The sequence below is a fragment of the Phragmites australis genome, chromosome 11, assembly GCF_958298935.1.
Source record: "Phragmites australis chromosome 11, lpPhrAust1.1, whole genome shotgun sequence".
In the NCBI taxonomy this organism is placed as follows: domain Eukaryota; kingdom Viridiplantae; phylum Streptophyta; class Magnoliopsida; order Poales; family Poaceae; genus Phragmites; species Phragmites australis.
Genome location: NC_084931.1, coordinates 22,559,473 through 22,583,704, shown reverse-complemented (window position 1 = coordinate 22,583,704; position 24,232 = coordinate 22,559,473). Strand labels below are relative to the sequence as shown.

The 24,232-nt window shown below is 41.4% G+C and overlaps 1 protein-coding gene and 1 long non-coding RNA gene across 3 annotated transcripts; one reads left to right on the top strand and one right to left on the bottom strand.

Moving 5' to 3' along the window:
• Nucleotides 1-11,618: 11,618 nt before the first annotated feature.
• LOC133884602 (endo-1,3;1,4-beta-D-glucanase-like) lies at nucleotides 11,619-16,449 on the bottom strand. Its single transcript, XM_062324066.1, has 7 exons — nucleotides 16,085-16,449; nucleotides 15,960-15,981; nucleotides 15,428-15,554; nucleotides 14,722-14,812; nucleotides 14,546-14,635; nucleotides 14,347-14,447; nucleotides 11,619-11,978 (listed from the first exon to the last, which is right to left on the bottom strand). The coding sequence occupies exons 1-7, from the start codon at nucleotides 16,233-16,235 to the stop codon at nucleotides 11,838-11,840; spliced, it is 723 nt and encodes a 240-aa protein (XP_062180050.1). The 5' UTR covers nucleotides 16,236-16,449; the 3' UTR covers nucleotides 11,619-11,837.
• Nucleotides 16,450-21,608: 5,159 nt separating this feature from the next.
• LOC133885558 (uncharacterized) lies at nucleotides 21,609-23,819 on the top strand. Of its 2 annotated transcripts, none has more exons than XR_009903238.1 (4): nucleotides 21,609-22,091; nucleotides 22,228-22,352; nucleotides 22,720-22,990; nucleotides 23,578-23,819. It is a non-coding gene; the product is annotated as an uncharacterized LOC133885558 (long non-coding RNA). The 2 variants fall into 2 exon arrangements; XR_009903237.1 differs by having other exon boundaries at nucleotides 23,076-23,819.
• The last annotated feature ends 413 nt before the right edge of the window (nucleotides 23,820-24,232 follow it).

Here is a 24,232-nt window from a genome sequence, read left to right as displayed (position 1 = left end):
AATTGTCCAAGAGGTTTCATAATTTTAAAACATGATTTTAATTAACTATGATCTAATCAAGCCAAAATGCATTTCATTAATTAATTAATTATCAAAAGTATTTTCTTGAGTTTCAACATTTTTAACATGTAGTTCATACTCATACAAAGCTAATGCAACTAGTTTCATGATCTTTGGAGTTTGTATGGACAAATTATGAAATTTACAAGCTATCAGCACAAAAGAAAAGGCCTGATAAACAGTAATTCCTGAGTCTCCGGATTTTTCTCCGGACTTTCCAGGCTACGGAGTCTCTAGAAATTTCTCCTGACACTCCGGATTTATCTGCACTCTCTGGATTTTTGCAGAAAGGAGTTTCACGGGGAAAAATTGCAGATTTGATTTGCAAGCCTCTCCCAACCAAAGGGGTACCGACAGAACCGACACCACCCCCTGCAAGCCTGTCGCTATGTCTTCATACCGGTTCTAAACAGTTAGTTTTTAGACAAGAGGAGGCATCCTCAGCATATTATTATGAGTGGGCAATTACATCAGAGTAGCAATTTCAAGGTTAAGGTAAAAGGATTAAACTTCCTTTACACCACATGTGTGTGTATAGACAACCACAGGAATTAAAACATTATTTAACTATCCATCATTTTTTTATCATCCTAACTTGGTTCCTCGTTTGAATTAAAATACTTAGGTAGCAACATAGATAGAAACAATGTGATCCCAAACAAAAGGGTTAAGAAAAGGTTGAGAACAACAAACCAGAGCATTTGACTTTAGTCATGATGTCCATGAATTGATGAGATGAGGGAACATGAAAGACATGAACATGCTCAAGGGAGGCCTTCTAGGGGATGAAGTGGATGTCAATCTTAATATGCTTTGCGTGTCGATGCTGGACTGGATTAGTGGACATGTAGATGGCATTGACATTGTCGCAATAGGCAATGGTTGCAAACGCAATGGTGATGTGCAACTCTTGAAGAAGGTAGTGTAGCCCACAACACTCTATGATTGTTTGTGCAACGGCATAATATTTAGCTTCTACGCTGGACCATGACATGGTAGTCTGGCGTTTGGAGGACCAAGACATGAGATTGTCGCCTAGGTAAATGCAATAGCCGGAAGCGGAATGCCATAGCCCGCCCAGTCTGCATCCGAGTACACCATGATGGAGGTGATAGGAGTAGTCCCTATGTGTTTGATCAACGCAAGGTGAGGTGTTCCCATGGATCATCCATAAAGAGACAAACATGTTGTACTGCATAAGCCAGGTCAGGTCAAGTGAGTGTCAAGTATAGAAGGGCACTGGCCAAGCTCCTGCACCCCGCTAAATCGGTGACATGGGCACCGTCTATTGCTGATAGATTGGTGCGAGTGTCAACGAGGGTTGATGTAGAGTGACACTCGGTCATGCCAGCACATTGTAGAAGATCGACAACGTATTGGCACTGTGAGAGGAAGATGTCAATGATGGAGCGCTTGACGGAGATGCTAAGGAAGAAGTAAAGATCACCGAGGTCCATCATCGCAAACTCGGAGGAGAGCTGGTGGGTAAGGCGTTGAAGCAAGGTACCTGATGAGGTGGTGAGGATGATGTCGTCGACGTAGAGCAGTAGGTAGGCCATGTTGTCTTCATCTTTTTAGACAAAGAGTGACATGTCCGACGTAGAGGGGATGAAGCCGAGGCGATGAATGTAGTAAAATGATGATACCATGCATGTGGCACCTACTTGAGACCATAGAGAGACTTCAGACAAACATGGTGCCTAACGGTTGCTGGTAGTAGATAGTCTCATCAAGATGGCCATGGAGGAACACATTCTTGACATTGAATAGGTGGATGGGCCATGAACGAGAGGCTGCAATGCTGAGAACAGACCAAATGGTGGAAGGCTTGACCATTGGGTTGAATGTATTGCCATAATCGATGTTGTGTTGTTGGGAGTAGCTGTGGACAACCGAACACACTTTGCAATGGGCGAGAGTGTCATCGGAATGGAACTTGTGTTTAAATATCGATTTGCCCATCAAAATGTTTGCACCTGTAGGATGAGGAACAAGTGCCAAGTCTTGTTGTGGATGAGAGCTCGGTACTCTTCCACCATTGCAGCCCGCCAGTTTTTATCAACCAATGCATTGTGGTAGTTCGCCAAAATTGGAGAAATTAAGGAGTACATGGCTGATAAGTTGAGACAATGAACAGGATTCACAATGCCAAAGGCTATATGGGTCTGCATCTGATGGGGACCGGGTGCAGGACATGGAGCTAGTCCAGGGGCTCGCATGGCCAACAGAGATGCGATCGAAGGCAGGCCGTGCGTGACCCAAGACAGTGCAGAGCATCCTGGTGCAGAATGTGCACGCCCTGGGGTGACAAGGGCATCATGGTCTGAGGTGACATAGGCGTGACCGGAGGCAACTCACGTGTGGCCTAGTGCAGAACATGCGCGCCTAGGGGTGGCACAGGTAGCATGGCCTGAGGCGATGCGGGCATGGCCGGAGGCAACTCGAGCGTGGCTAGGGCATAGCAAGCACATCCAGGTGTGGCGCGCACGAGTCTGTGGGCGGCGCGAGTGCCACCATGCCTAGGAGGGGCACAACTACTCAAATCAGGGATCGACAAAGCGACCGTGGAAGCGGGGCACGAGCACTCAACATCAGAGAGTGATGGAGCTGGCTCGCATGAGCCGTGGTTGGGGAGGAGAAAGTCCGAGGAATGCGATGAGGAGTCAAGTTGTGCAAAAGGAAACAAAGTTTCATTGAAAACAACATTACGGGAAATAATGATGTCTTTGGTGGCAAGGTCACGACAACGGTACCCTTTATGAGATGTTGGGTAACCGAGGAAGACACAAGCGACCAAACAAGGGGCTAGTTTGTGTGCCGAGGTGGAGGAGGTTTGGGTAGAAAAGGCATCCAAAAACCCAGAGATGATTATATGTAGGAAGGTTGCGATGTAGTAGCTCAAAGGGGATGGAATTTTTTATGGAGGGTGATGGCTGAAGATTGACGAGGTACGTGATTATTGTGAGTGCTTCGGCCCAATAAGATGGCGGCATGTGGGCATGGAGCAAGAGCATGCGTACCACATTTTTTAGTGTACAGAGAGCATGTTATGCTTTCCCATTTTGCGGTGAGGTGTAAGGGCACGATAGGCGCAAAGCAATGCCACAATAGGAAACATATGCGGTAGATGTGTGGTTGACAAACTCGGATCCATTGTCAGCCTTAATCGATTTGAACGGCAAACCGAACTGTGTGCTAACGAAGTTATAGAAGTGAACAATGTGGTTGTGGACTTCATATTTCTTTTTAAGGGGAAATGCCTAGCGGAAGTGCAAAAAATCTTCAATAATCAATAAGTAATATTGAAAACCCGAAATGCTAGCAATGGGAGATGTCCACACATCGCAATGAATAAGTTCAAAGGGCACCGAGGTGCGAGAATTTGAATGAGTAAATCGTAGACGCATGCATTTGCCATGTTGACAGGCATGGCAAAGAGAATGATCTACCTTACTACATGAAAGGAGGGAGGATTTATTTAAATTGGAGAGGACAGCTAGACTGAGGTGGCTAAGATGATTGTGCCAAAGGTTGGACGAAGTGGCGAGGTGAGCTTGTGTTGCAGTGGGGTGGGCGGCTAGTGTCCAACTGTAGAGGTCGCATCTACCATCACAGCGAAGAATCACACGCCAGGTTCGGAGGTCCTTAATAGAAAAGCCCAATGAGTCAGATTTGATGGAGTTGTGCTTTTCATGAGTAAATTGATGAAATGAAAGGAGGTCGCGAACTATAGAGGGGACAATGAGAATATTTTGTAGAAGAAATTTAGAGGACTTTGTGGGTAGGACGGAATGGCCGCGAGAGATAACGGGAAGGGAGGAGCCATTGTCGATGGTGACAATAGAATGAGAGGGAGGGAGGAGGGAAAGATGGATATCGTCGTTCGAAGCCATGTGGGAAATGTCACCTATGTCCAGGGCCCAGTTGCCCTATCCTTGGAGGGCGAGTTGGTTCATGGCAGCAATAAGGTCGAACTGATCCCAGGTTTGTATCGACGGTGGGGACACCTGGGAGGGCGCGAACGTGGTATGGGCCTGCGGGTGAGCGCTGAGCCGCTGAGGATACCCGAGCTTGGAGAAGGGTGCCATAGAGCCATGTTGTGATAGCCCAAAATCCTTAATTAGGTAATTAAGTATTCATGAGCATCACTAGCATCATAATTGAAGTTTTGAGCAAGTAATTAATACAATTGACAATTAAACAAGTATTGTTAAAATTAATTGTAAGTGATGCTTTGTAAAGGAACTCACAAAATCACCGTGCAACATAGGGTTGGAAATAGTTTTAGAAATTAGTACATACCGGTTAAAGAATATTAATGATTTTTCCCTAATTTTTGGGGATTGTTTTGATGGCATAGAAATTGCAGCAAGTTAGAAAATGTTGTAACTTTGAGGAATTTTACTTTGAAATTAGCTCAAGCTTTTTGGGTCAAACAAGTTAAAATGGGTTGCACAGGAATTATAGTTTCACACAAAATTGTTCCACAATTTTTAGGGTTTTGAAAGATCTCCAAATGGATATGAACAGAGGGGGCTATTTTGCTTCGGTGGGTTACATGGGCCACCGTCATCCTCTCTGCCTCTCTGCCACCGCCGTTGTGGACTTTGGACCTCCCCCTCGGTCTCTCTCTCTCTCTCTCTCTCTCTCTCTCTCTCTCACTATCTTTGCTCCATCTCTCACTCGGCAGAGCAGAGTGCAGCGAGCACAAGTACAGAGAGCAAAGCTCAGAGCTGCACGCACCACCGATGAAGTTCCTTCAGCCCGAGCCAAGAGGAGCCAAAACGACATCGTGTAGCATTCCCCCGAGCTTGCTCGCCGGATTCCCCATCTTTCCCGGCCAGATTTTGCATGCCCATGTCATCTTCCTCTTCTCTGGTGGTTCCTTCCGCCACTCACTATTGACTCACCGAACCACAGCCTCTCCATTCAATCCAAACGCACAGTGAGCTTCCCCACACTCCCCCTCTCTTATGCGCGTGCTCTTTTTTGTTTTAGCCCGTAGCCAGCGTGGTAGTCCGCGGTGGCCGAGCCACCGCCGCCTCCCCGCTCATGTCGCTAGTCGAGCCGCAACCGGGTCCTTCAACCGATAGCTAAACCGTTGAGTTCGTTAGCACGTGTAGAAGTTGTAGGTGCAATTTCCCGGGTCAATTTCGTCGTTGTTCGCCGCAAGCGATGACAGGTCGGGCCATCGGCACTGTGCCCGCCTGGCCTCCGGTCATTTTGACTCGAGTCAAGCAGCCCAGGCCCACTTTCATGACTCAGGCTAGCTAGCTCCTGGTACAAAAGGGTTCCTGGCCTTTTTATATTCTGCTAAATCAGAAAAAGCGAAATAGAATTATTGTTATAGTGTAAATTCAGCTGAAAACTTGTAAAAAGCATAGAAAATTTAATATAGCTCCAAAAATGATGAAACCAATTTTATTAGCTTTTTTTATCATAATCTACATGTTAAAAATACTAGGAGTCATGAAATATGTATTGTGGTAACTTTAGTTAATAAAATAGGTTTAAGTTTTATTAATTCATAATTAATTAATGGTAATTCCAAAATTGGTGGCTCCAATTTTGATAATCTTATTATATTACTTCCTATTCAATAAAAATATTTACACTCATGTTAAGTATAAATTAATTTTCTATTTAGGTATAAGCTTTGAGCTAACCTTAATTAATTCATAAATTGTTAAATGGTTAACAGTAATCCAGATTCAAGGAAATCTTTAAGGTTTTAAACTCATGATATGATCCATTGCATCTCCACTTTGGTCATACGCTATGGACATCCATACTCATTGCAATGCATCGTTCTTTTATATAGAAGCCAACGCTTTAGAGTGCGTTGTTGAAACCACAAACGATCAACTGAAGTTCTGTGAGTATTGCATATGAAGCATCATGAAAGCACCTGGCAAGCATGTATCATATCTCTCCTATGTTTTGGTGAATAGTTGGTCAACCTGTTAGATTTTGCTAAATGTCGTAGATGCATGTGATAAGGAGTCGATGTTGGGAATCGGGTAGAATCTATTTGTTGCATCGTACCTACCTTGATGTAGCTTTTAATCATGATCCTTGTAACCTGGGTATTTTCATGACATGGTCCAACTTAAAAGTGATACGGTAATTTCTTAGCCTTGCATAAGTCATCAGTAAAAGTCGAGCGATGGATGTCACCGTCATTTGCGAGCTGCAAGAATTTCAACTACAATTACAAAGAAATGATATGTTGGGTTGATGAGTTGGAAAAATTGAGACGAGATGTGAGTAGGTGCTAGAGGAAGTTCGGGAGAGGAAACCCGGGTGTCATAAACTGCTTGCATCGTTTAAGCACCATCTGTGGTGTCATTTGGCTTAAGCACTTTCTGTACTTCCACATGTCAATATAATGGTAAGATAAACCGATTATCATATGTCGTGCTGATGCTTGCCTTGCGTCCCTATGACGCGTAGAAAAAGTACGAGGAGATGCAAGATGGTAGGGAGCCGGAGGTGTCTAGGACATGCTCGCGGTAACCCAGGTGCCATAGGGGCAATTGCTAGTGGATAGTGCCGGGTATGAGAAAGGTTTTCTCGGGGCCAAGAAGATGGACCAGAGTCATGTGGGTAAAGATGTACCCCTTGCAAGGTGTAAGAATAATTTGAATTACCGCACTTTCGGCTATGAGCATGCTTATATCCATTGGGAAACATCGTAGAGTTTCATTCAGTTTCAAAAATGGAAAGTACTTGGGCTTCTGGGAGAAGCATGTACTGGTACTAAGGGCCTGTTTGTTTGGACTTCTGCTTTTCGGCTTTTCTGAAAAGCTGTGATTTTGCCTTGTCTGAAAAGCTGCTTTTAGAAATAAGTTGTTGGCTTCTACAATAAATTTTTGGCTTCTCAGCACATAGCTTCTCAGAAAAGCGTCTCTCAGTGAACTTCTTAGCTTTAGTTCATTTTCCTCAGAAGCAGGCTTCTGGCTTCTCCAGAACTCCATTTGTTCTGGCTTCTAGCTTCTGCCTTCTCGTAGCAGCACAAGCAGAAGCAGAAGCAAAAAACAAACAGGGTCTAAATTAAGTTAAGCAAGTTTGCTTTATTGAAGATTATGTTTATTGTCAGTTTATGATAGTAGTTCATGTCATTATATTGGTTAAAATACTTTTCACTAAGTCAACTTAACTTTATGGCTATTCCTTGCTATTCAACTCAAAATATTATCCATAGAGTCGAGAATATATATACTCATATTGTGTAAGTCTTGTGAGTACCTTCGTACTTAGGGTGTTGCCCTTAAGTTGATGCAGGTAATGAAGAACTGGTTTACGGTTACTTTTATCCCATTGGTGCTAGAGATGGCCAGGAGTAGAGATCGAATGCCTGAGTTAGTCCCGGTGGTGCCTTATGGGAAATGGTGCTACTGGTCTTTTCTTTTATTAATATATTTTTGTTGTGTTATGAAACCTCTGATCTAAGTAAAAACTGGAATATAGAGCAAGGTCTGTAATAAAAGTTAAAACTTTTGTACTATGTTCATATCTTGTGATGAAGGTATGTTATAAATGGTATATGTTGTGGTCTTGGGCTTTGAGCATATATCGGGACTGCCATAATTACTTTTGTTTTAATCGACTTAATTGTCGGTTAAGCCTGGTGTAATTTGGGCGGGTCTGACACGCGTCTTGGGCTGATGCCCACGGGTTGAAGCAGACCAATGAGCCTGGTGGGGGAGTCGATGGTGGCGGTGTGCATGTGAACTAGCGGTTCTTACCATCGTGCTTGTAGTCGTTGGGCCTCCGCCTCTACTATTGTTCGCCGAGGCTGAGGATGACTTAGGTTCTAAAGCGCGACAACCGCCGGAGCTGCACGAGGTGGGGTGGTTGGATGCGACAAGGGTGGTGTCAGAGGCGACCTTGATCTCGTTCATGAGCTGAAGCTCCTTGAGGACGAGATGGAGCGCGCCTTGGCGAAGGAGGGGAATTCGCCATGTCATCAGTGGTGTTTGAGAAGTAGTTGTTGAGGCCACAGAGCATGTTGAGGATGAGTTGCAGCTCGAAAACAGCATGGCCGACGTCACGCAGGGAGTCAATAAGTGTTTTCATGCGCTGGGAGTAGTTCGAGATGGAAAGGTCCCCTTGCACCATAGAGTGAAATTAGTTGCTGAGAAAAATGGCACGAGGTTCCTTGTTGGCGCAAAACAAGGTCTCGATGGCAACCTAAAGATTGTGAGTCGTCTGATCAGGCTCCATGGTGACATCGAGAATGTCATCCGCGACGGAGCCGAAGATCCAACTGAGGACCGAGTAATCAGCTTGGACCCAGATGGGGTCGGTGGTGGAGGCCGAAGCAGATCCATCAATGTGCAAGAGACGGCCAAACTTGCCACACATGGACTTGAAGGAGGACCATTTGTTGAAGTTCAGAGTCCTGAGGTTGAGGACGATAGTGACGTGCGTCCGGACGGCGAAGGTGTAATAGAGGTTGATGATGGTAGCTGGAGCAGTGGTCGCGAGAGCTTCGACGGCGCTGGCGCTGTACAGGGCGTCGGAGGTCGCGGAGGTGCCGTCATGCGCCATGGGATCGTCCTCTGGAGGGACAAAAGGCAAGACACCGGTGATTGAGGCTTGAGATCACCAGCAGCAAGAGCAGTGGAGGGAGATCAGGTGGCTAGATCGATGTCTATCCTGATACCATGTTGAGAGAGAGATGCACCACACAAGCCAGTATGGCTGGCGTGCAGGCTCATTATGGCAAAAGCAAAGGCAGGATTAGGAAGTTACAACAAATCCCTCAATTAGGGAGAGCTAATCTAGGAAGATACAGCTATACATGATTGTCCACGATTATCTCTAATACTCAGGTGTGTAAGGATCCTCATGTAGGAAATCTGCAACCACAACAAAGTATCAAGAAGAAGTAACAACCTTGTCGGCTATCTTCCTTCATGAGAGAAGCGCTTACAAGCAGAGTCCAGTTATGACTGACACCGAGCGCTTACAATAGACTTTAACACTCCACTTCAAAGAGGCATAAGCCATTATTAAACTTCAGCATAGAAAATTAAGAACCATGTTAAAAAAACCAACACAGTAACAATGCATGTGGCATCCAATCTGAAAGTCTGTGAACAAAATTCTATTGAACCATTTGCCCAAAATACACGAGAAACAATGCATGTAAATACCTAATTATCTACTAGCTTGAATAAGTAGCTGGTGCACGAGTAGAGAAAGAGGAGCATGTACGGTTACTGTGATTCACATGACCTTCGTTCTCGTAGCGATGAATTTCCACTCGGAACGACTTGTAGGAGATGGTGAGACTGCACACCCACTGCTCTGAATCCTAAAGTAGTAATGCGCGACTTGGCCACAGCAAAAGGATGCAAGGATCACCCTCACTATTCAGTGCACATCATCACTCTATCATCATATCTCATGAATCCCTGAAAACGGACGATAGGTTGCCCTATTTAAAGGCCGCACCACCCCTCTCATCGAGTACAGCGTTCATTTAAGGGGTTTTCCAGCAGTAGTAGAAGAGAGGAGAGGATAGCGGTAAAGCTTTGCCGGAATCAATTTATGATGAAGTTAAAGAGTCTTAACATAGCTATTTATTTACAAATTAGTTATGTTAGCTATCAGATCTAATTTTTAATATAGGTTAGATATTAGATCTAGTATTTTTTAAAACCCTAGCATTGATATAATATGTTTTATTTTTTAGGTCCAGCACATATATTTGTTGTTAGTCGAAATAATAGTATAGTTTTATATCGTTTGTGGGTAGTTATGTCGGATAATGGTAGTTTGAGATTTTTTATGGGAAAGGAGATATTGCTTATGGTCCACAAGGGATAGATCTGTCAGGTTTTGATGCTATGGAGAAGGGAATTTCTAGACCAATGGAGAAAACTTTGCAGGATTACATGGCTGGTTAATGCGGGATTTCAGAATAGATCCTGAGCAACGAGAGATGAACCTTAGTGTTGTAGTTGACCGTGGTACTGAACGTGTTTATTAGGAAGTGTTCCAGCTTATTGATACATCTATTTGGAGGAGGTATCTAGAGCGAACAACAGAGAGAGGTTGGCCACCTATATTACTTGTGCAATAGAGGTAACGAGAAGGAGTTGGGGAGTTGTAGGACGGAGGTGCTATGGAAGAGGGTGATGTGGTGGTGGTAAATGAGGTGGAAGCACCAATGTTGGGCAAATGATAGTCGATCTGATGGAACCAACTGGTGAGGCAGACAAGGGAGAGCTAATTCCTAGATTAATTAAACAAGAGGAGCGAGAGGATAGAAGGACGAAGAACCTGCTGAGGATGTCATCTCGGATGATGAGAAGGATGTTCCTATTTCTGGGAACTCGAACAATTTATAAACATAGTGGTGAGTGAAAACTATCATGTCCCATATGCAGTACAACAAGAACAAAGTAACCCAATGGGCTAAGTACCCTAGCAGTCAGACTCTTAAGGATACTATGATTTAATGGGCTACATCTCTTCAGAGATAGTTTAGGGTCATCATGTCTAGCAAGAAACAGTATGATGTAAAGTGTATGAACAAGGATCACCTATGGCGGGTACAAGTCTTCAAAGAAAAATAGGTTAAATATTGGGAGGTGTCCATAGTAGAGGTATACAGTGGAATCATGACCAAAAACTTAGCTAAGGTATACAACTATGTCATGAAAGGTGTTAGGGGACCACCACTAATTGGAATTGTGGAATTTATTATGCATGGCACTGCAAATATTTTATGAACCAGCAAATATTTTTTAGGAGGCAAAGGCCAAACTTAGAGGTGTGAGGAACTTCTCCATAGGTGTCAAGCTCTACTGCGTCGCTAACAAGACGATGAGCACGAAGCGACACATGAGTGAAGGGGGAAAAATCCTCGGTCCACACAGTAGAACCCATATTTTATATGAGGCCCCCTACAGAAAGGCCTCCGTGAGACCCTGATCCACGCCGTTCGTTTTAGATCCAACGGTCTAATTGAACACATGTAAAAGAAATAGATGACACGTGTCACACGGAGATGGAGGTCTTTCTGTGAGACCCGATCTCATATAATTTTCTTCCCAAGAGGAGGGGAGTGATGCCCCTCTTCTCCTCAAACCTCTCCCACGGAGGCCACGGTATTCGGACCGCCCCTATCTCATTTGCACCCCAGCCCAATGTTCCTCTTCGCCCACTGCCCAGCTCCTCCACACCAGCTAAAGGTTTGTTTGGTGGATTATAAAAACAGTTTATAGATCAGGAATTATAAAAAATTAAATTATAAGTTAGATAGTAAAATTTACATAAACTAATAAAAAAACGGATATGCTAGAGTATTATAATCTAATGGCTAGATTGTACAATTCAATCTATTTATTTCAGCTAATAATCTACAAACTAAAACAAATAGACCTTATTATCACGTGCAAAGTTGTCAAGGTCCAGGAAAATTGATGATTTGTCGCTCCAAGGTGTATGCCTCGATAATTTGCCATTCTAACCCATATGTTATTAACTCAAATAGTCTCACGGAGATAGCTAATTGTTAAAGTGGCAATCTTTGGTGCGGCAAATTCTCAAATGGCCCGGATGGATACCGGTATGTGAATCTTATTTTCATGTGCAAAGTTTTCTTACGGTTTCAGCATTTCAACACAACCAGACTACAGCAAACGTATCTCTATAGAAAGATAAAGTGAGACTCCTCATCAACTGATAATGCAGGCCCTAAATAACAGATGTCCCAGAAAACTAGGATGTGCTTATTGCATGGAAGGCTGCAATTTCAGAGTTCATTTCAGGTTCCTGTTGAACCAGTCGATCATGTCCGCCAGGGCCTCCTCGGCACTCTTCATGGCAGCTGCATCGTCGTGACTGTATCTTACGCTCCATCCATGCGCGACACCAGGGAAAATCTTGACAAAGTGAGCAACCTGTAGGCAAAAACATTTCAGGATCATTAGCTCCATAGAAAGGATGACAACGGCTAAAAGCTCTAGACTCCAAACGATGAAGTCGGAGATATAAAAGAGTGCAGATGTAGGGCCTCTTAAGGTAAAAGATTGATTTTCCTGCTCAATGTTCGATAGCCGATAGTTCCACATCCTTACAGTTTCCTTCAATTTTTTGAAGGCAATTATCCCTGGGACTTGTATTAAAGATCATTTTTCAGTTTGGACAAAGGAAATAATCAAAGATATGCACTCATTCAACAAAAACTGAGAAATCAAGTGGATAGTACTTTGATTTATATGTGATGAGTTATTGACAATATAGTTAATAGGACTAACATATTTGTCAAGTATATATATAGTACATCTTATGGATACAACATATGAAAAAACCACCAAAACCGGGACAAAAATTGAATTGAATTGGATAAGTTTCAAGAAATATGTACACACTAGATGGTCCGATGCAGAGGCGTTTGTACACGTCGGATGATCCGACGATGGAGAAATTGTACACATCGGAGCATCTCAGAAGTCAAGGTTCAAGTGTTATACATGCTGGATGGTCCGGTGCTTGCAGTTGTGCACGTCGGAGGCTTCATCAGTGCATTTTACAGAAAATTCCTTTGGTTCAATGTAATATGGAATTCGGATCATCTGGTGATTGAAGTTGTTATGGACGTCGGATGCTTCTCCGGAGCATTTTCTAAAAGTGTTCCTTTGGTTCAATGAAAGATGAAATTATACACGTCGGATGGTCCAGTGATTGAAGTTATGGACGTCGGATGCTTTGCCGGAGTATTTTCCAGAAGTGTTCCTTCGATCATGGGCGAAGCAAGCACAGGAATAACGGTGGTGCATGGCTTCACTATATATTAGCACGTACAATTTACTATGATCGATGTGAGCTAGTTACTATGGAAATTTTGCACCCTTGTGCATATGCACCACCCTTGGACACTGACGTGTCACCCCTGCCTTCGGTTCGATGAGAGAAATAGAGTTGTACACGTTGAATGTTCCGGTGCTTATACTACTAACGTCGGAACATCTGTTGTTCATGATTTTTTTTATAAGCTTTCGATAGAGAATTTTGATTATGATTAACTAGAGGTGGAGAGAAAAGGAGTTGAAGAAACTTGTGTTCTTATCTTATGATGCATAGGTGATGAATACAAATTGGCAGTCAACGACAGAATGATCGGGGCTAAGCAGGGTGCTTGGTGTCGAAAAATCAAGGAGGGCCGAGCGGAATCAAGATGATCCTAGCTATACGTGTGGAGAGTAAGCAAAGCGTGAAAAGGATGTTGGTGCAGCGATAAGGCGGCCTGAAAAATCGAGAGTGGGAGAGACTTGCTGGTGGTCGAGATCACAAGACGAAGTACACGTGTCATTATTAGGAAGGTTACTTAGGAAGCAAGAAAGATAGGTAACTTAGAGAATAAAAAATCTAAATTACTTAGGGGGGAGGAATCTAGAAAACTCGACATCCAAAGAAGCTCCTAAGGCCTGTAAATATGAGGGGAGGGCTATGAGAGCCTTCTTAAGCCAGCTACTTGAGAGTGTTATGCTAGTGTTCTAGAAGAGGGAGAAAAGCTTAGCATATGGTTTAGGTGAGAGTTCTGTATCCAAAAACTATGTGTAATCCATCGAAAATAGGATGTTCTTCTGTAAGTAATAATTATTGTGTTTCCTCTTACGCTTGTATTCATCTCCTAGTTTTCCTCTTGGCTCCGTCGCATGATTGCAAGTTTTTCGGTTTTGTTGCGTTTTTCGTTTTTGTTGGAGAGATGAATTTTTGCATCGTGTTGAAGTTATCCTTCTTGTTGCTAGAAGGATAAGAATCATCTATAAGTTAGTCTTAAACCATCCCTTACATCTAGATCCATCACCTTAGAGGATTTCTTCACCCAATGCCTAGTTCTTTGGATGTAAGTGTTTCTTCTTCCAGTTGCAAGTTGGTTCTATGACACTTTAAATAGTTTTCTGTGAAACCTAAGGTTCAGATCCATCCATTTGAGCTATGTTCTTTACAGAGATTTTTGATGTGATTTATTCTTGTTTCTCTCAGTTTCTACCTTTTGCGTTTTGATTTGAAGCTTGTTGGATGAAAGATTAGGATATGCCATCCAAGAATTTAGTGAGGCTCCTACTCAAATCCCCCCTAACCCCTCTAGTCGTCTTCCTTAGTCCTACAAAAACTAACACAGATGTGACCACCATGATCTGGGACGAAGAAGCCCCTAGTGCTAGTCCATTTAAGTTTGGAAGTATGGTAATTCAAATTTGGCAGATTATGTAAAGTTAATGTTCTTGTTTGAGAATCGAGTAGCTGAATACGAGAACTTACCCCAGAGTTTGCAGAAAGAACCTGCTCGAACTGCTTGACTAATTCTGGTGGGGACATTTTGTCAATCTCAGCTCCAAGAATAGAAATCGGGCACTTGACCTCTGATATTAGATAGCAAATATAATGGAGTTAGAATTTGAATCATTCGCAATATAACAACATTAGTGTGTTTCCAAACTTCACAAGAAAGAAGGCTGACCTTTGATATCATCAACAGTAACAAACGAAGGGTGCAGCAGTACAGCAGCCTGGATCTCATGAGCTTTTGCCAATTCCACGACTACCTTTGCTGAATGTCAGAGAAGACACACAATGAACCTTCAAATTTCAAGTTCACAACTAATGATGCACAGAACAACGAAAAATGATACTTACCACCCCAGCAATAACCTGCAGCCCCAACAGTAGAAATTCCCTTCTCTTTTAGAGCAGCAATAACTGGCTTTGCCTCTTCAAATCCTTTTTCCTAGCAAAGAAATACCTTTGTTGTTGATGAATTTGTTCAGCAAAAGGAAAGCAAGGAAAGAAACAAATGTCCCTACCCAGTCCATGCTTTCCAATAAACAGGGTAAGATAACATAAGGATACCAAAGTATAGAGGTGCTTAGACCCAGACATCTTATGTGCCCTATCATCAAGTCATATATAAAACTACTTAAATTTAAAAAACTTCAAAAGCAGGCAATACTCTACTCGGTCAACCTACAGATTTTGAACCAGAGCTGTAAATTGCATAGTACCAGAAAGAGCAAATTGTCACTAAACATTTAGTATGCGGCTAAGGAATCTATAGTTCATCGCCATTTAGACGAAAGGAGGCATCATCAGCATTATATTAGTAGGCAACAACATTAGAGGCAGCAATTTCAAGGCTAGGGATAAAGGACCAGAGCTGCCAATACAATATGGTGCCATCTACATATCTACATGTAGGAGTTAGAACGTTCTTTAACTACCTATTGGCTTTATTATGCTACCCTGGTTTCTCTTCTGAATAAAAATACTTAGTCAACCAACATAAATTGAAACAAGGTGACCCAAAATATTTACAAAAAAGGATCAGAAAAGGTTGGCAACAAACCGGAGTATGCGACTTTATCCACACTTGTATCGGCGTCTCAGAATTTTCAGGTGCATAAGGATCCCCGTGCAGGAAATCTGGCACCACAACGAAATATCCGGACGAAGCAACCTTGTCGGCTATCTTCCTTCATGAGATAAGCGATTAAACTTTATTAATAATAGACTTTAGTGCTCCCCTTCAAAGAGGGCATAGGCCACTGAACTTTACTATTGAAATTGAAGAACCATGTTAAAATGAATAGTTCCTGTGATTCAATGACCTTTTTCCTTCTCGATGAATTTCCACATAAAAGTAGCAGGAGATTCTGATTGAGCACCCAAACGAGTAAACTCTAAATCTAAAGAAACAATGCCCGACTTGAGCACAGCAACACGATTCAAGTATCACCATCACTATTCAGTATTCACGAGCACCGATTCATTTCACCATAGCGACTCTACGGATCTCCCAACGCACAGACCATTACAAAAACCAGAAAAATAACTAACGAAGAACGAGATCGACTATTACTTGTCACAAAGAATCATACCTCAGATTCGGCGCTTCGAACCCTGCAAGAGGAGAAGGGATATGTCACTTATACTTGCCACTATCCCAAGCAAAGATTTTGAGAGGAGCCACATTTCAAGGAAAAGAAGAAGAAGAAGCAATTACCGAATATGTCGGAGATGAGGATGACGGCAGCCTTGGAGTCGTCGGAGCCGGCGACGTAGGCCTTGAGCCCGCCGAAGCTGTCGACGACCTTGCCATCCCCACCGGCGGAGTTCAGCGCCGGAGGGTTCTCGCAGCACTGCGAACTCGCCATTCCCTTTTTCTCACTCCCCTCTCTCGATCGGGCTGTGGTGGCTGAGGGAGGCTAGGCGTGCGTGGAAGCGACGAGACGGCGGCAATGTGAGGACGACATAAATGGGGACAGCGGGAGAGCGAGGGCCAGACAACGCCGTGATTGCGAGGGATTTAATTTCTCTCGAGATTTCTAAAGCTAGGATTGCGAAAGGCAATTCGAATCATCCAAGTCGAGTGGATACTGGATAGACGAGAGGAGGGCGGCGGCGGGGACAGGAGAAGGTTCAGACAGAGCTCAAGGTCCAGGGGGTAAACGTGGCTGGTTCTTGCGCCGATTGGGACTTTGGGAGTGGGCAGCATGAGCACAGTGACATCACTGCTGACGGGGCGGACTCAGGATTTTATCGCGGGCTGTTCCGGACACTATAAAATTTCAAATCTAATATATAAATAACTTTTTGCCCAAAGTATAATATAAATATATTAAAATAAATTCAAATATGAAAATATAAAATAAAGTCTTACATGAATAGAATATTATAATACTTGATCTAAAAATTAAAGTCTTACATAAATAGAAGATTACAATACTTGATTTAAGATTCTACTTTACGCTTCCTCGTAAGCATAAAAGTCTCGATTATATTATCATCACTTATCTGGGAGAAATCATCGCGCTCAATAAATATGACTAAACAATCATTCAAAAACTTATCACTCATATTATTTCTCAACTTGTTCTTCACTAGAATTTAAAAATACTCTTTTAATATTTGTTGTCGCAACCGATAAGATCAATATCAGTTTAAGAAGTAAGTACATCAAATTATAAAGAACATGCTTATTTGTTTCAACAAGCCTTATAGATAGCTCATCAAGGCTATTTAGGCGTTTGAATCTATCATCTTCTCTCATGTCATCAATAAAGTTATCAAGTTGAAATTAAAGTCTTATCAAATCCACACTTGATATGTCTTTAGGATAAAACTTAGCAAGTCTAAGTATTTTTGTGTATCATATGAAGTAAATGAATTGAATGGACTCAAAACCGACATGCAAAGAAGCAACTCCATATTAACCTCATCAAACCGATTGTCAAACTCTTGCCGAATTTTATCAGTAATACCAAGATATACCTCTCTTCTATAATGATTATCAATTGATTGTACAGCGTAAAACCATGGAGATCTTGCATGAGGTACATATTTACCATCCAATGGAGGAACTTCGATACCATGTATAATGCAAAATGATGTAACATTTCCTTGAAAGAATTCTTCCCACCCATAAGACCTCATTTGTTGCATTCTTTCTTTTGCCAAACTCACACGTGACATTGCATTAATAATATCTTGGTCTCTCTTTTACAAAGACTGAGACAACTCATTTGTGTATTAAAGAATGATAAGTATCGAATGAGCATGGAAAACAAACTCAAATGATTCAAAAATATCAACCATAGTATGTATGTTCAGCCAATCACCCTTTTGCATGGGATCTTTTCCAAGAGTTATGAGTACTTCTCGGATCATGGAATACATATCAATAATGTGCAAAATAGCTTTGTCCACCGAGTGTCACCAGGCCTTAGCTAACCCATCCCTTGATTTAATCCACTCCCACTTTTTTGTTTCACCCAATTCAAGTGTTGTCTTTAATTTTTGAGCTCTAACATCTCAAAACATGTCATGACGTTTATAGGAAACTCCAATAATATTTAGCAAGCGAGAAACTTGAGCAAAAAAACCACACACAATTATCATTTTCCTGGGCAACAGCAATAAGAACCAATTAAAGTTGATGTGCAAAATAATGGATGTAATAAACAGAAGGTGACTCTTTTATGATCAATATTTTCAGCCCACTAATCTCTCCTTTCATGTTACTGGCCCCATCACATCCTTGTCCATGGATTTGAGTAGGAGTCAAGTGGTGACCAATAAATAAAGATTGAATTGCTGCCTTAAGTGACAAAGCAGTGGTACCAGTTACATAAACTACTCTAAGAAAGCTTTCACATACCTTCCAAGTTTATCAATATAACGCAAGCAAAAGGCTAGTTGTTCTTTATGTGATACATCACTAAACTCATCAGCTAGAATTGTATAGTGATCGTCACCAAGTTCTTCAATTATATATCTAGTAGTTTTCTCGGTACAATATTGAATAATTTATTTTTGTATGCGCGGGGAAGTCAAAATACAATTTTCTGAAGTCTTTTCAGAACCAACTTATTAACTTCTTCATTTTCTGCTGTAAGCTATTTCACAAGTTCAGGGAAGTTGCCTCTATTGCTAGATTATTCACTTTCATCACGTCCATGGCATGCCAATTGTTGATACAAAAGAAACCTTAAACATCTAAATGAATAAGTCAACCTAGCCTTATAAAAACATAGATCCTCTTATGACACATTCACAAGAACATTATCAATTGGTTTACCTTGCACAAATGAGTTGTATTTCTCTTAGAGCTATATTACGAGCAATAACTATACATCCCACATGTTTGTCAAGTGCATCACTTTTGTTCCAATTTCTCCAACCACCCTTAACAAATTTACCACTTCCCTTACCAAACAAATAACATACCATGCAAAATGTTACATCCTTCTTAACACTATATTCAAGTCAAGGAAATTTATGAAACCAAATAAGACTGAAACCATGATCTTTACCGTATATTTTTCTAGTTTTGTACTCGTGAGCATAAAATTGACATGGACCTTTTAAAATATATCATCTATGAACTGCATTTTGATCATTGACATCATAGCTTGCAATAGACACCCTTAAGCATGGATCATATTCGAGATGATTAACATCATAAATTAAAGGTGATTCTTGTTCTTGAGTTGTCCCTCGAGCCACAACCGGAACCAAAGGTGATTCTTGTTCTTGAGTTTGTCCTTAAGCTATAATCGGAACTGAAGGTGGTTATTGTTCTTGAGAATGCGCTTCAGCTACAATTTTTTTTTTTTTTTTTTTTTTGCCTTTGCTTCATGTTTTCATAAAATGATGCAATATCTCTGTTCCTCTTCATGTCTTAACAATTCTAAAAAAAATTCACAAATTTGCAATCAACAAGAGGTCTAAACCTTATGCATTATGCAATTGAATTTGTACATCAATTTAAAGCACACAAATGACAATTGACAAACGTCACAAAACTTACTGTAGCTTACGGGTGGAAAAGAACATTTCATCAAACACTGTGGTACAGGTTTGAGACAACAAACACTATGGTACAGGTCAGACATTGAGTTGCACGTGATTCTGTCAATATTTGGTTACAGCCACAAACATGATTCTTCAATATGGAAAGACATTGACTAAACTTATATGATCACTTTGTTTACCAGTTTAATAGTAATTTTTCTTACTACAAAATAGTTATACGAGGTATAAGAATCTATACCCCTAGTTCACCATTGCATGTACCTATTGTCTCCTAGAATAGCATCATAGTACACTATGCTGAAGACAGTAATCTCATACACATCTAAAAAATTTCTATCAGCTTCTTTGTTATCAAACAGATGATCAAAGGTTTAGGTAGGGTAGTTTCAAGAATTATACCAAAGAGAAAGTATCTCTTTATAGGCTGTTGGATCATAATTCAATCAACTTTTGAAAAGGGTACAATGAAAACAAAAGCAATAGATCTGGATAGAAGGAAGACTGTGTTGCTCTTATGGGTTTTTTTTTTAATTTCTAGAAGAACTCTAGTCCAATAATCTCTATAACTGAACAGACCAAGATCGGAAAGAGGACGCTCTGGTGTCCCAATTTTACCTTCCTTCTTGGAATTTGGAAAGCTCGTATGCTACAATAGTGAAGACAGTTCCTCTGTGAACATAATGCTAGAGTACATAAATAGTTTTGGTCCACAACAGAATCAAAATTGAGCAATTAGATGATGGAATATATAGCATTAGAGGCCGAACTAATAGCAAGCAATCAGGAACTTCCCATATCCTTTTCTTTGGTATGGAGGGAGAGTGAGAATGCAAGACAGATTATAAGATTCCTCAGAGTGTTTTTCCTGCAAAAGGAACACCCCATTCAACCAAATGTGTATGTATATTTTCTAGCATCGAATGATTAATCTCTAACGATGTGAATCATATTTTGGATACAAATTATTGAAGCAGCATAATGTAGTAGAACTGTTGTAAACTTTACCACTCACCCGCCTGTCACCGCAGCACCCCAACGGCCCACTGCACGCTCACCTGCCGCAGCACACTCGTCAGCCCGCCGTCGCCATGCTCTTAGGGCTAGTCAAGGTTTGGATGTTCAGGCATTCGACAATCGTCAATCAGGGTGCGGGCTTTTGCTTATTTCTCTAGGCCAAAAAATTTCTAGGCCAAAGGTCCGAGTAGTCCTGAGCCTACCAATCAATTTTTAACAAACCTATTTATTTATATTTCTACTTCTAAACTTCTAACGTAAACAAAATCTAAAAAATAAACAGACTAAAATAAATATGCCCTTTGAAGGTGTCGGGCGGAGGAATGCCACTATTAATCAAGCGTAGTGATATCATAATCTTCATCGCGCCGATTGATCCGTATGCATCTCGAGTCTAGCGTGACCACCTGTTTTTAGAGCACTTGGCCATGTGTCCTTGAATAAAGTTGTGTGCCCAAACGTCTTTAAGGAAGGTGGTTCATTTGGCCCGGATGACGCAACGAGATGTAGTCTAGTGCCTCCATTGAATTTAATATATTTTTTAAATAAATTTAAAAAATCTATAATTATTTTAAAACATATTGCAAAAATTATAATTTCTAATATTTATTTTAAAAACCTACAACTATTTTAACACATATTAGAAAAAACTATAAATTTCTCACCATAGATCCACCTAACATCCTCTGACAATATGAGACTCATGGTTAATCCTCCTATTATATGCTATAGATGATGATAGGTGCACATACGATGAGAAATTTATAGTTTTTACAACATGTGTTAAAATAATTTTAGATTTTTAAAATAAACATTAGAAATTGTAGTTTTCTGCAACCTATGTTAAAATAGTTGTAGATTTTAAAAATTTACTCTTTTTTGTTTTTGCACGTAGTATGAATTTCTACACGCAATGGAGAGTGGGGGCTAGACAACGCCATGATTTCTCTCGAGATTTTTAACGCTAGGGATTGCGAGAGGCGATTCAAATCACCCAAGTCGAGTGGAGAGACGAGTGGAGGGCGACGGCAGGGACAGGAGAAGGTTCGATTCACTTCTGGGGTTTCGAGTGGCCCGTCAGAGCTCGAGGCCCAGGGGCATCATGAGCCCGGTGACATCACTGCTGATCCAACCCAATCTAGTTTATTACGTCGTCGTCGCGCCACCATCTACCATGCCTTCTCTCCGTCGTCCCTCAACTCCTCGGTCGCTCACTGATGGTCCCTCAACTCCTCATCCGCACTTCCTTCCATGATGGCCCTCCCACTCGGCGCACTATCCAGTCGGGTTGTCCCAACGCCGCCTCCCATCAGGGCGCATCAGCTACAATCAGGAGCACAAACCAGCAACAGTAGCCATCCTCGGCTCCAACCGCCACCCTCAGGCTGTGGGCCTGAGCCGCGACATCTAGATCCACACCTCCACGGGTGCAGAAACCTCTGCTGCTTCCGTTCGACACTTCGACGAATGTGTCTGGTCTTCTATCTAGGTACCGCTTGCGCCGCTGGCCCATCAGCACCTTCCTCCAATCTCCTCCTCCGCCTCTCCCTCGCCTACATCCTCCTCACGCGATGCAGCCAGCCCACTCCTCCATCCACGTGCCACCGTCCTTCTACCGTGGCGTGCCCTCTTCTCTGCTGGTCTCTCTGTGCAGGCCAATCTCTGCTTATGTTCGTTCCCCTGTGAGCAACTAATTATATGTGCCTTACAAGAGCATGAATGTTCTAGATTAATTGTTGTTTCTTCTGAGTGAACTATGAGTTCTACGCCATGCAAGCACTAATGATGTTCCTAATTGGCCCGCTTACTTATGATCAGGCATCTCAATTGGTTTTATTCCAATCTATTTTGTATGGCAACCGCAAAAGAAAATGACTTTGGGCTTCAAAGATTTGTCGGTCCTTTTGGGTGTCGGCTGCACACATGTCCTCCATTGATCCAAGGTTAGTTCTCACTTTATGTGCCTTTCCATTTTATTTTTTTGCACATGTTTGATTCTTTTACATATTGTTCCCTGGTTGTTCTTCATCCAGTGGATGCCATTTTTAGTTCACCAATGGCACTCACCTTTAATATCTGAAGTGTTGCATTAGTATAACTGATTTTGTATTTTTAAACCCATTAGAGGTTAGTGGTGGACTGATGGTTACTACTCTTTAGATACAAGTAACATTTTTTTATTACAGGTCAGTGAAATGCTAATTTCTTGCCTCTTTCTTCAATTATGCTTGCATAGCATTGTTTCGTTCTTTGCTTTGCAATATTCAATTTACTCAGTTCTTTATAATGTTAATTCTTATCTTCTTGTAGGTTATGCACAACTATCGTGATTGCCTCTTCCTGAAACACAAGAGATCCTGATTGAGGATGAACCAAGCTTGGCCTAAATATTATGTTCTTTTCTGCTTTTTATCATCTTGGATGTCTTCTTTTCTCATAATGGACATTTTCCTTTTCTTTGCTATTACAGTTGGACTGCAGTTCAAGAATCACTTGGCATATCAAATGTTTATATTGATGATACTTCTGGTAACATGGTGCTAACCTTTTTAATCTCTGAAGGGTTGCTATGCTACCTTCGGTAAGTTTTACGGTTTGTTTTGCTAGACTGGTAGGAAAGCTGAAAACTAAAATTTACTCAGAATTGTTCTGCTTTTTCTTTGCAGTGAATCAATAGAATTTAGCTGTTGTGCTATTTCCCCACTATCTGTCGTTGTATGTACATATCTTCTTTTAGCGGAAGCACTTGCGATGAGTATTCAAATACTTACATAGTACATCGGCTAAGTTGCATGATGATCAACGAAATGCATCCACAAACTGCAGATGGATTTAGAAAGATTGTGCCTTCGTGAGGCAACTGAGATTCAGTTCATATTTGTCCTATAATATCAAAATATACAAAATTTAATGCTAAGTTCCAATGCATTGCCTTTCTAGGGAAACATTCATTTTTAGGTACTAGTTTTGAAATTTTTTTCTTCCAATAATATATTCCTTTGCAGTACAACAAGGTGTTTCAATTATATGCCTTTTGAATAATTCAGCTATATCTGTTGTTTCATCAGCTCAATATTTTTGCCAGCTGAATGAACAAAAATGCCCATGCTCCAATGCTAATCTGGTACTTGATACTTTGAGAACGTCCTAAGATTTGTGTCATGTTAGGTATGACTTCCTCATGTCAAAGCTGCCACAATAATCCAAGACTTGATGCTCAGTATTATCAGGGAATTGTACTGAAGTTCTAAAACATTCTGGTCATTAATATATGCTGTCGATTTGTTGGATTGAAACTTCCAGTTTATCAATCTGAAGTGGGAGAGAGACGTTTTCTCTTGGACTACGATGTCATGGAATCTTGCGATGATCGGTAGACCCCAAAAAGTCGAGGCAATATTCTTTGACAAACCCTACCTAATGAAACGGTATGCTCGGATCACAGTTTAGGATATCTTCACTTTAGTGCTCCCTGATTTGGATCCATTAAATATAAGCTGATCCATGAAATAGTTCCTTCTCTTATTTAGATGTTTTCCTGCCCATGCAATTGAGTTTGTTGGATTGAAATAGTTCTGACTTGTGCAACTTAAGGAACGATTGGCTAGATTGGCCAAACTATGCATACACTACTACAAAAGCTATTTTTTGAAATACCTAGGATTCATTTTTATAGATGGTTCATATGACAAATTGTATGAGTACTAGGCTGCAGCCTCATACGGTCGTAGACCGCCTGCGGAAATTGATTTCTACAAATGATTCTTTATATCAACCGCATGTGATAATCTCTCCATAAACAGTGCCTCCCAGCAAGCTCTGT